Below are 12,636 nucleotides of genomic sequence, written 5' to 3' on the forward strand. Positions count from 1 at the left end.
GGCTTGGGTAGCCAGTGAACATGGAACCAGAACAGATGCTCAGGAATAAGAACAGAAGGGGAACCAAGCTGAGTGAACAGAGATGGGGGTAAGGGTGGGCAAGGGCAACAGACAAGAGCCCATAAGAAGACACTGGCATCAGCACAGATGCCCAGCAGTCAGCTGGATACACTGCACCTGATTCCAATCTGCAGACAGCAGGCGATCCATCTGGAGTATTCGGGCAGGATCGAGACTGGGCTCAGGGAGATGAGGACCTTAGTAATGGGTGGGGAAGGGGCAAGCCACAGGGGACCAGACAGTAGCAACAGTTGCTACCACTCTAGGGTTTTCTCTCCATGCCCACCCGACTTGTGGAGCAGCTGAAGGCACAGGGTCTGATCTAGACCTGGGATGCTGGGTTTACAGGTTGCTGCCTGCCAGGTCGAGAGAGGGCCCAGCAGGGCTGAGTTTACATTGGGACCACTTTCCAGTGCAGTGTGGTCAGGTTCTCCAGATGCGATATGTGCTCCCATCCCCAATCCCCGAGTGCCAAAGATAGTAATTAAACAGCTGAGGTCCATCCCTACTCCCCACTTCCTGGGGCCTTCTGTTCCCTCATGGGATGCTTCCTTTTGCAGAACGAGGCTCTGTCATGGATCTCTGGTGCCACAGCACTAAGGCAGGAACACCAGGTGGCGGCAGGGCATGGTGGCTCACACCTGTAATCCCAGCACTTCGGGAGGCCCAGGGATGGATCACTTGAGGCCAGGAGTTTCAGACCAGCCTGGCCAACACGGCAAAACCCATCTCTACTAAAAATATATAAATTATCCACGCATGGTGGTGGGCACCTGTAATCTCACCTACCTGGGTGGCTGAGGTGGGAGAATCGCTTGATCCCAGGAGGTGGAGGCTGCAGTGAGCTGAGATTGTGCCACTGCACTCCAGCCTAGGTGACAGAGTGACACCCTGTCTCAAAAACAAACAAACAAAACAAAACACACACACACAGACACACACACACAAAAACAGGTGGCTGGGCACCACAGAATGGGTAGTCCAAGATCCTCCAACTAGCTCTGAGTTCCAGCGGCATTCCATGGCCTAGGTTTTGGATTCCCAGCCTGTAAGTGAGTCTATAGCCTGATGGCTCTCCTACACTGAGCCTAGACTAGTGCTGTGCCGCAGCCAGGGGCTTAGCCCACCCTCCCACACCCATCTGATTTCTCATAACTGTCATATTTGGCTCGGACTCCACCACATTGTCACAGTCTTCAGGAACTACAGAGCCATAACGACACAGTGGCCGACACTTTGACAAATTACTAAAAGCTCAGCTAATAGGACTAAAGCACTTGTTCTAAGAAAGTCGTTTTATCTATATTTAAGCCCAATATATCCTTGGATAACTCAACTGACAAAGGTACAAGCCCATCGAAGGATGGCAGATGAACTGACAGAATCTGTAGATAAAAGAAAGCAGGTCAGCTTGATTCACCACCGCTGCCAGAACACCCTGGAAAGAGTCCAGGCGATTGCAGCGCAGAAGCACAGAGAAGTGGTAATTACAACTGTGGCATCACTATGTCTCTCAGAAGGAAAAAAAATAAAGGCACCTTTCAGATGTTCCCCCATCAAACACGAGGTGCCTACCTACTATGTGCCAGGCACTAGCACACTTCCTTACTGTTCACCAGCTCCTGGGATTTCCTATCATCCTACTATCATTCTGCTTGCTTAGGCAGAAAGACCAGTGCCTTCATCTCTGAAGTGGAGGGAGATAACACACTACCTGCCTGATATGTGTCAGGAAACTCTCTTCTACCAACCAGGAGAAGCCTGCTCCAACCCGACAAACCAGGAACTGGTGTGCAAATAACTGGGCACAGGCCCCAGTCTACCAAGCCTCCCCAGAGGCGTGAACCTGGGCCAGGTCAGGTCATTACCTCTCCTTAGACCTCAGCTGTAAAATGAGGACTTCCGGGGTCCACTCCTGAGGAGGAGGAAAGGCTGTGGCAACTGAAAGGGACAGCAAGAGGATCCCAGGGTCAAGCCACCTTTATCTGCAGTTGCCAAGGTGCAGAGAAAGGGCACAAAGCAGTCACTTAAAGAACATGGGCTGAAGTGCCCTGATCTCCTGAAGAGATCAGGAGGCACCAGCAGGCTCTCATGTCTTCCCTGGGAGAGCTTCCCCATGCCTTCTGCTTGTGGAGTGCACAGAAAAGCCTCCATCCAGGGCCCGTTCTATTGCTCAGCCCCCAACTCCCTTGCTTCCTGTTGCATAGGAAGGCTGATCTAGAGGCAGAAGTCAGACTAGACTGCAGGTGGGAGATGAGGCAGCTACTGCAAGGGTCCAGGCGAGACTGTGATAGGACAAGAATTATGGTCTTTAAAACAGCAGGCACGAGTGGGTGACACTTCAAAGGCAGATTCACTTGACAAACTTAAAGAGGAAGGACTCTGTGTTTCGCTTTATTAGCCCGAATGATTGGGGAATAAAAATGGAGAGGTGGTTTAGAGGACAAATAGGGGAATCCAGCTTTAGATACACTGAATTCCAGGTGGCAGCAGATAATCCATGTAAAAACTGTACAGCAGGATGAAGACAGAAAGACCATAAACCAGCAGGTCTATATTTTTTAAAAAAAGACTTGGTGATACTTCTGCTGGTATCCCTTCTTAATTCTGTTCCTATGATAATGTGGCAAAAATATCATGGGAGAGAGAATAACAAAAATATATATGTATTTCAAGAAATACTCCAAAACCACCTAATAAAGTTCAACTCCTATGCCTAATAACACCAAAACCTGACTAGATAGAATACCCAGTGCTTGCAAGGGTGCAATAACAGACACTCTCATACAGGCTGGAAGAACAAACCCTTCTGGAAAACAACTTGACAATATGCATCAAGAGCCATAAAGCGTTAATATCTTGCCCTATAATATTACTTCTAGGAATCTATCCTAAGGACTATTCAAAAGAAAGCAATGGTATGTGATGAACAATTGAGGATATCTGGTACATGAAGATGCTCATTATCCATAATAGCAAAACATTGGAAGCCACTTAAATATCCAACCACAGGGGGAAAATTAAGAGCATTATAGGCCGCTGGTGAAATTATTATACAGGCATTAAAATGTTAGTTATGAAGACAGTGGTAACAGAGAAATCTTTTTCTTTCCCATTTACCATAAGTTTAAATGAAAAAAGAACAGAATATGTTATACAGACATTATAACAATAACTTCTGTGTTAAGATGGCAGGATTCTGGGTGAATCTTGGATGAAAAATAAGCCACTGAGAGTGTTAAAATCAGTTGAGGGGGTGGTACCTTGGCTCCGTCCACACTGATGATCCGATAGCTGTTCCTTGTGACATCATAGAAGTAGGAAACGGTGACCGCCTGCTTGCTCGCAGGCATCCAGTTCTTCTTGGTGTTGGGGTCAATCTGGAAGACATGCGCTCGGGTGGTGAAGATGGGCTGTTCTCTGCAACAGGAGAGTGGGCGTGTGAGTTGAGAGAACATGACTTAATGTATAATTTATGATTTCTAGGCCACCTACTGCCCCAAAAGATTTTAAATAGCTTATAGGGAAACATACATATGCATGAAGACAATTAAAATAAAAGCAAAGAGAGAAGAAAAAAAGAGACACCAGTGAGTAGTTTTTGCAAACCACATTCCACTTAGCTGTTATCCCCTGAGATTGCAGGGCAATTGGTGTAATGAACAATTTGCTTAAAAGGCAACTCCTTGTTCAGGGTTTTTGAGTCCCTGTCAAGTGTCCTATACTTTTTCTGACACCCTGTTGTCATTTTTAGGATTTTGGAACCAATTCATTTTTTAGAATTTTGCAACAAATTTTGGGGGATTCTGCAACAATTTTAGGATTTTCCAATCCATTTGCAGCTTAATGTTATATTTCTATTAAGTACTTCTCAAATTTGCAATAACTTATGAATGATATAATTTTATCTTTTTTTTTTTTATATGGAGTCTCGCTCTGTTTCCCAGGTTGGCGTGCAGTGATGTGATCTCGGCTCACTGCAATCTCTGCCTCCTGGGTTCAAGCAATTCTCCTGCTTCAGCCTCCTGAGTAGCTGGGATTACAGGCATGCGCCACTGTGCTCAGCTAATTTTTGTATTTATAGTAGAGACGGGGTTTCACTATGTTGGCTGGGCTGGTCTTGAACTCCTGACCTGATGATCTGCCTGCCTCCGCCTCCCAAAGTGCTGGGTTATAGGTGTGAGCCACTGTGCCTGGGTCTCTTTTTTTTTTTTTTAAGGAGACAGTGTCTCACTGCTGCCCAGGCTGGAGCGTAGTGATGCAATCATAGATCACTGCAGCCTGGATCTCTGAGGCTCAAGCAATTCTCCTGCCTCAGTCTCCCAAGTAGCTAGGACTATAGGCACGTGACACCACACTTGGCTAATTTTGCGGGGAGGTGGTGGGTAGAGACAGGGTCTCTCTGTGTTGCCCAGGCTAGTCTTAAACTCCGGATCTCAAGTGATCCTCCCACCTTGGCCTCTCAAAGTGCTGAGAGGGCATAAGCCACTGCACCTGGTAATATGATAGAATTATTTTGTGTCTCTGTATCTCTTCAGTCTAATTCTGGAACCATTCACCAACCTGATCAAACCTTTGAATTTTATGTTTCCAACTCATAAACCTTTTGAGTTTTATGTAGAATTCATCAAATTCATCCCTTCTGCTATTCTTGCCTCTATATTGTTGCTTTTTCACTCCACATGCCTAAAGCACTTTATGTGATTCACCAGATTTGCGTATTACCTATGTTTCTTTCTGTTGAGTGGGGAATTAGATTTTGACAGTAAGTATTTAGAAATAAGGCAGATGAATAAAAATTGTAATGGATTTTACTGCATTTCATATTTTAAGCTATCTACTTCACAAAGTAATGCAAAATGACAGACTTATCACAAAATATGTTTAATTTTGAAGAAAGTATCTTTACACAAACTCTCAAAAATCCTTTAAGTGTTCAAAATAAGATATGAATAGAAAAAAAAGCTATCAACATGTAAAAATAGTCCCATTGTTGCGGATCATGAGGTCAGGAAATCGAGACCATCCTGGCTAACACGGTGAAACCCCATCTCTACTAAAAATACAAAAAATTAGCCCTGCGTGGTGGCGGGCGCCTGTAGTGCCAGCTACTCGGGAGGCTGAGGCAGAAGAATGGCGTGAACCTGGGAGGCACGGCTTGCAGTGAGCCAAGATTGTGCCACTGCACTCCAGCCTGGGCGACAGAGCGAGACTCCGTCTCAAAAAAAAAAAAAAAAAAAAAAAAAAATCCCATTGTTTATAAAATGCTACAGATTTAATAAGTACTTATTACAGACACAAAATTAAATTAAAAGGTAACTTACACAATTTTAAAAATCTTTACAATGTCAAAAGACATAACATAAAAGAGACATAGACAAGAAGATAAAACAAACAAAAAATAAAACAAAGGGAAAAGAGAATTTTAAGTGTTCTGGTCTCTAGATGAAATAATTTTAGGCGAAGCAGTCTTTGAATCCATCCTGACTGTAGAATACTCATTATTAAAATTTTAAGAATGCTCTTGAGAAACTTTTCCTAGAAAACCAATTTGCCACTTGAGCTTCATATAAGGGCTACTGAGTAACACCAGCAGCCTCAACCATCAACTGTGGTTTTGAAGAAAAGCAGCCATCTTCTTTACGCCTGTTTCTCCACGGGCATGCTATTAATGCTGCTTCAGTGCAGCTGTTCACAGAGGCCAGCATTCCAGAACAGAGGCTAGCAGCATTCCTTGCTTCCCGAAACTTCCCTTCCAGGTCCCCTGGAGCAGGACAAGTGCCTCTGGGGCTGTGGATTACTAGGGCATTTTTATTCCCTCAACAGAGACCAAGTTCACCCACACACTTAATGCTAAACCAACACCCTTCCAGCAGCTGGGTGACAGCTGTTAGAAACAAAAGGAAGATTCTCACTGTAATTTCCTGGATCTGTTGTCAAGAGAGGCCAGCCGATGGGGAGTGTGTGCATATCAATGCAAGGCCTCATATTCCGTCCACGTGATATGATCCAGTCTGCCACCTGGATCACCCAGCTGTGCCACTCTCAGTCCAGCACCATATTTTGCTAGTCATCTAAGTACAACACCATAAAGGAAAACACTTCCTCACACAGTATTCTCTTGCATATGTGAAAGGAAGGAGCGATTTAAAGGGCAGTAACTACAGAACATTTTTTGAAGAATCAAATTATGCTACAATATCTGCCTCATTGTCAGAGCACTAAATGGGCTGGGCTGGGGGCCCATGGGTTAGAGAAGAGCCTTCCTGGGAAGGGACCCAGATTTTCAGATCTTCCCTCCTATTCCCTACACCAGAAAAGAGGGATTGGGTCTGGGTTTTGGCATGCTTAGACACGTGTTTCCTAAATCTCCACGACAGGAATTAGCTGGTACACTTACTAAAAATACTTGTTCCCAGGCCCCATCCTAGCCCTCTTGAACCTGGCTCTCCAAGGAAGGACCCAGGGGGCTCCACTTTTAAGAACTCTAGGTGATTTTTATTTTCAAGGAAGCTAGGGAGACATTCACATTAGATATAATCAGATGATCTAAAAAAGAAAAAATAAAGAAGTGGCCCCTAGAGCCAGCATCTCTATTCCAGAATGACACTGGTGCCTGAATGACAGAGGAAGACTCCAGAAAGTTCTCCCACAGCTGTGGAGGGGGCTGGAGGTGGGGCAACAGGGGGACGAAGAACAGGGTCTCTGGATGCAAAGGATGGGGGTAAGGGAACAGGCAGAGCTGTTCTGGTCAGGAAGGAGGGTGGAGATGAGTGTGGCCTGTTGTGGCCCAGCAGTGGCCTTCCACAAGCACTCTCTGTCCCTGAGGCCTACACGAGGGAGGAAGTGAGGAAAGCAAAGTGGAAAAACGGAGGAGAAGGCACAGGGAGCCGAGAAGATAGCAGAGCTTCCTGACCAGGCACAGGCAAACCAGCCAGCTGTCTGCTAGGCATGATCCGGGTCAAAGTGAGCAGACAAGAGGGACTCCATCTCCAAATCTGCCTGCTCAGCTCTGTGGATGGACTGAAGTCATGGTGGGCTGCCATCAGAACGCCCAAGTAGAAATGCAAGGATGCTGGCAGAACACAATGGCTCACCTGGCTACACTCTTGGTCACCATGGACAGGCCCTCTGGAGGGCAAGTGGCTGCTCCAGAGTGGGGGGAGGCACAGAGACCTGGGAGGGGTACTGCAGGGCATCCTGGCAGCTCCATTCTGAGGTAGTCACCATGGAAGCTATGGTCCTCCTGAGGCCAAAGACCTGCATTCCTCATCCTTGAGCCCCTGGGCAAACAGGGGAGGATTGCACAGCCAGTCTGGCAGGAAACTACCTGCGGCTCTGGGATTTCACAAGAATAACCAAGTCTGGGGGCACTGGGGAGTTCTATGCTATTCTTCTACAATCCAAAATGTCTGACGATATTTTAAGAAAAGGCAAAAAAGGAAGGCAAGGAGAAGAAAAGCTCGTAACTGACCTTACCAATGACTGCTTACCATTCTGCTAGGCCTGCTCTCCACTTTGAAACTGCAACAATCCTACAGGGAAGGGGCTGAACAGGTGGGGAAACAGGAACTCAGAGAGGCCAGGTAACCTGACTTGGGTAACACAGTACATGACAGGTCTGAGATTTGATGTTTTTTGTTGTTGTTGTTTGTTTTGTTTTTTGTGTTTTTGTTTTGTTTTTTTCAGATGGAGTCTTGCTCTGTCGCCCAGGCTGGAGTGCAGTGGTTCACTGCAACCTCCACCTCCTGGGTTCAAGCAATTCTCTGCCTCAGCCTCCCAAGTAGCTGGGATTACAGGCACCCGCCACCACGCCTGGCTAATTTTTGTATTTTTAGTAGAGACGGGGTTTCACCATCTTGGCCAGGCTGGTCTTGAACTCCTGACCTCGTGATCCACCTGCCTCGGCCTCCCAAAGTGTTGGGATTACAGGCGTGAGCCACCGCACCTGGCAATTTGATGTCATTTCTAAGTGACATGGAAACCCTCCCTCTTAACCATTATGTTACTCTTTCTTCCTACAATAATAGCTGTCTGTAGTAGGCAGCTTCGGATGTGGCTCCCGGTGACCTCCACTCCTAGTGTTCACGCCCTTATGGAATCCCTTCCTCTTGAGTGTGGGCTAGACCTGCAACTTGCGAAGGTGATGGGATGTCATTTGTGTAATTAAGTCACATAGGATTATGACATCTATCTCCTACCAGGCTCTCTCAATAAATTACCTTGTTGGTTTTGATGAAGCAAGCTGCCATATTAGGGAGATCCACCTTACAAGGAATTGAGGGAAGACTCCAGCCAACTGCCAGACAGGAACTGAGGCCCTTAGTCCAACTCCCTTGGAGGAATGGAAATTCAGCCAACGACCACATGAGCTTGGAAGCAGATCTTTCCACAAGTGAGCCTTCAGATGAGACTCTAGCCCTGGTCAACACCTTGATTACAGCCTTGCAAGGGCCCCTGAAGCAAAGGGCCCAACTAAGCTATACTGGACTCCAGACACACAGAAATGTGTTTTGTTTTAAGATGCTATGTATGTGACAGTTTATTACGTAGCAATAGAAGAGACATTGTCCTTCACAGAAAGTTTACTATACACCAAGCAAATCATACATATTCTCATTTAATCCTCCCAACAGGGCTGTAAGTGGGCAGTGCTATCCACACAGAAAATCAAGGGTCACAGGATCACTTCAGGCAAACTGAACAAATCTTAACACCTTTATGGGCAAAATCCAAATACAAACCTCACCACAAAATTCAGAAAAGCAGACCCTGACTTTGAAAGAGTATTCTGCTTCACCTGAGAAAGCAAAAGAGCTAGAAGTAGGACATAGAAGTCATTTCCTCCTGTGTGCAAATCAATATAAATAGAAAGATTTAAGAGAATCAAAACTTTCCAACCCGCATTTCCTTCCCAGCAGGGAAAAGCTGAAGAGAATGTATCAGAGGACAGAAATTACCTTCATATCCAAATTTATTCTCCTTCCTTTGATGTTCAATGTTCAGAGAGTAAATTTCAAATATACTCCCATTCCTTCTTCAGTGCTTTAAATAGAAAGCAGATGTTTCCGGATGGCAAAATACTTTAGACAGACAATATAACTTACCGTTCCTTGCATAGTTTCTTTAGAGCTGAATAAACACCAATTGCTGTTCATTGAACACATTCTGGAACCTGACAGTAATTGTTCCCAAGAATAATTAGACACTCTGTGCAACATATGTATGTTTGGAATATGAAACCACTCAGCAAAGAGACCACTCCTGCTTTGAACAATTTCTGGCTCTGGGTGAAATAATTCTGCAAAGAATTGGCATGACTACTTTTTGCAAAGAAAAAAGAGGGAGAGAGAAATGATGTTTTAACTTATCATAATTCTTCACTTGCAATGCTTAGCTCCACATTTTTTTCTTTTTTTTTTTTTTTGAGACGGAGTCTTGCTCTGTCGCCCAGGCTGGAGTGCAGTGGCCCAATCTCAGCTCACTGCAAGCTCCGCCTCCCGGGTTTACGCCATTCTCCTGCCTCAGCCTCCCGAGTAGCTGGGACCACAGGCGCCCGCCACCTCGCCCGGCTAGTTGTTTTTTTGTATTTTTTAGTAGAGACGGGGTTTCACCATGTTAGCCAGGATGGTCTCGATCTCCCGACCTCGTGATCCGCCCGTCTCGGCCTCCCAAAGTGCTGGGATTACAGGCTTGAGCCACCACGCCCGGCCAGCTCCACATTTTTTTCTGACATAAACCTACAAAATCCAAAAATTCTTATTTTTCCTACTTCTATTTGATTTGAATTAAAACCAACCCTTCAGACATTATTTTACAGTATTACAAAGTCTCATAAGGTGCCCTAATTAGTTTTTGTCTTGAGTCTTAAACCCCTCCAAACACCATCTACTACACCAACCGACAGGTCTTCCTCTAGTCCAGATGGGTCATGCTCTGCCTGCCCAGATGCAAAGGCTTCCCTGGCTCTGTCCCCAACAGGACCAGCTCCCAGTGCTTTGCATGAATTATAGGCTGGCCCCTGACAAACCTGGCCCTGCCCTCTCACCAGAAGGGCTTCTGCTGCTTTCCTTCTAGAACTTCTGAATCATCTGTACTTTCACACATCCCAGCCAATGCATATGCCCATCACTGGACCCAACACATCCTCCCTTGACTATCCCTTCATGTACTGTCATAGTATCTTGTGAAGTCTGATTTGTGCTCTGAAGACACAGGCCATTGACTGCTCACCCATCACAAGGGATTGGAAGCATGGGCTCATCTGACCACTGACCCACACTCTACGTGGTCAACAGGCTACAACAGCCAGCAGGGCCAAATCCTCAGAACCCAGGACAGAGAACTGAAGGAAAAAGGAAATGTGGACAGAAATTTTTTTCTTGCACATCCTCCCATGCAAAGAATCTAACTTATAAGCATATTGGAGTTCTACTTTTATACAAAATCCACATAGCAACGTTATTGTTATTTGCAGATAATAGAATTGCACATAGAGAACACCCAAGAAAATCAACTGAAAGAGTATAGTAATTAAAATTAAGTAAAGTGGCTAGGTATAAAATTACTAATAAAAAAAAAATCAGTAGCCTTCCTAAATACACAAACAACCAGATAAAAAATATAATAGATTGTCTGGCTGGGCAAAGTGGTTCATGCCTGTAATCCCAGCACTTCGAGAGGCCAAGGTGGGCGGATTACTTGGGGTCAGGAGTTCGAGACCATCCTGGCCAACATGGCAAAACACATCTCTACTAAAAATATAAAAATTAGCTCGGTGTGGTGGTGGGCACCTGTAATCCCAGCTACTTGGGAGGCTGAGGCAGGAGAATCGCTTGAACCAGGGAGGTGGTGGTTGCAGGGAGCCAAGATTATGCAACTGCACTTCAAGCCTGGGTAACACAATAAGTGAGACTCCGTCACAAAATTAAAAATATATAATAATAGATTTCCTAAAATCCCATTTACAGTAGCAACCAAAAGGATACAACTTCTTGGAATCTATTTACGAAGCATGCAAGATCTATGTTTAGAAAATAAAAGTAAGCCAGGTACAATGGTGTGCCCCTATAGTCCCAGCCACACAGGAGGCTGAGGCAGCAGTATGGCTTGAGACCAGGCTCTAGTACACACTATGATTGGGCCTGTGAATTTCCAATGCATTCCAGCCTGGGCAACATAGCAAGACCAATATTTTTAAGAAGTCAAATAAATAAATACGATAACAACAAAAACTTCTGAGGCACACAGAAGAAAACTTTAATAAGACATATTCTTAAATGGGAAAGCCAAAACAAAGCTGTCAATTATCCCTAAATATATAAATCTAACATAATAAAAATAGTAGTATTATTTTTAGAACTAGACAGGGGTTATTCATATGGAAAACTATGTGAGGACAGCCAAAATATTCTAAAATGAAAAGCAATGAAGAGTTTTAGCCATCTCAGATATTGAAATATATTATTATAAAGTTATAGCAAACAAGGCAGAAGGTCTTAGTAAATAGATAAATAATGGAAGAGCATAGAGTCCAGAAATAGAAGCCCAAAGAATTCAGTGCATGACACAGGCAGTATTGATCATTAGTGGAGACACAGAAATCCCGTTACAACAATGCACAGCTACCTAGGAAGAGTCTGCATCTGCTGGACCTTAGCCAGATGTCTGTCTCCTTGCCTGGTCTGAGCCCCTTCAAGGAGGTCACAGCTGCCCCATTCTATTAAAGTTATTTTCTTCCCGTCCCCAAACTGACCAATTAACAAACCTTACAAATTAGTGATCTGATAGAAGAAATACTTGTCACAAAACCTCCTAGTCCTCTGACTAGGGATTCCCTTTTTGGGTCACATTTACACCAGGGAATGGATGAGGCAAGTGCCCCTGATGAATACTGACAGGCTTTATTAATGACACTACCTTATTTCCTAGAGTGTCTGACAGTTTTTAAGGAGCTTTGAACACACATTCTCCTATTGGTCCTCCTGAGACGTGGGTTTGACAAAGTTCTGGGGCTGGTTCACAGCTAAAGGCTGCCCCAGAGGAGCCATCAGATCCATTCCCATGTGCTTTGGAAAAGGGTCCCAATTCTCCAAAAGGGCTGGATGGGCCCAGGACAGTGGGTGAGGACCTGGACAGCCAGGAGGGAGACAGGTAGAGTTGTGGAGAAGCAAAGCTGAGATGGAAAGCAAATATGGGCATGGGGGTGTGGAGGGGGAGGTAAAGCTTCTCTGAGGATGCAGGATAGGTAAACATTATGGCGGTGGGGATGAGTGAAGTGAAGGGGAAGTCTAGGACAGGGACAGAAGAGAAAATAAAACAAAACTCACTAGCAACATAGCAATGCCATCTTATATTCAAACAGCACCCCTGCACAGAAACCCCTCTCCCACCTCCATACATATACATCTCCCTCCACCTCAGCCCAGAGCCCAGCAAATCTGCTAGGTTTAGCAGATGAGGGAGGAAACAGCTATTCAGGCACCATAAGTGCACTCAAAGATCAGCAAGGGCCACTGTGTGGCACAGGAAGCAGGTGGCAGGAGACTAGGTCTCAGGGAGGGCCAAAGCCAGATA

At 45.2% G+C, this 12,636-nt stretch overlaps 1 protein-coding gene across 5 annotated transcripts in view; it reads right to left on the reverse strand.

The window, feature by feature from the left end:
* The window catches only part of HOMER2 (homer scaffold protein 2), a 135,530-nt gene that overhangs the window by 34,041 nt on the left and 88,853 nt on the right, over positions 1-12,636 (reverse strand). For all 5 annotated transcript variants that reach the window (XM_003901322.3, XM_009210805.3, XM_009210804.4 and 2 more), the window contains exon 2: positions 3,324-3,480. In XM_003901322.3, the coding sequence (XP_003901371.1) occupies positions 3,324-3,480 (157 nt within the window). The remainder of the gene's footprint in view (positions 1-3,323; positions 3,481-12,636) is intronic.

Source organism: Papio anubis, chromosome 7 (assembly GCF_008728515.1).
Source record: "Papio anubis isolate 15944 chromosome 7, Panubis1.0, whole genome shotgun sequence".
Classification (NCBI taxonomy): Eukaryota; Metazoa; Chordata; class Mammalia; order Primates; family Cercopithecidae; genus Papio; species Papio anubis.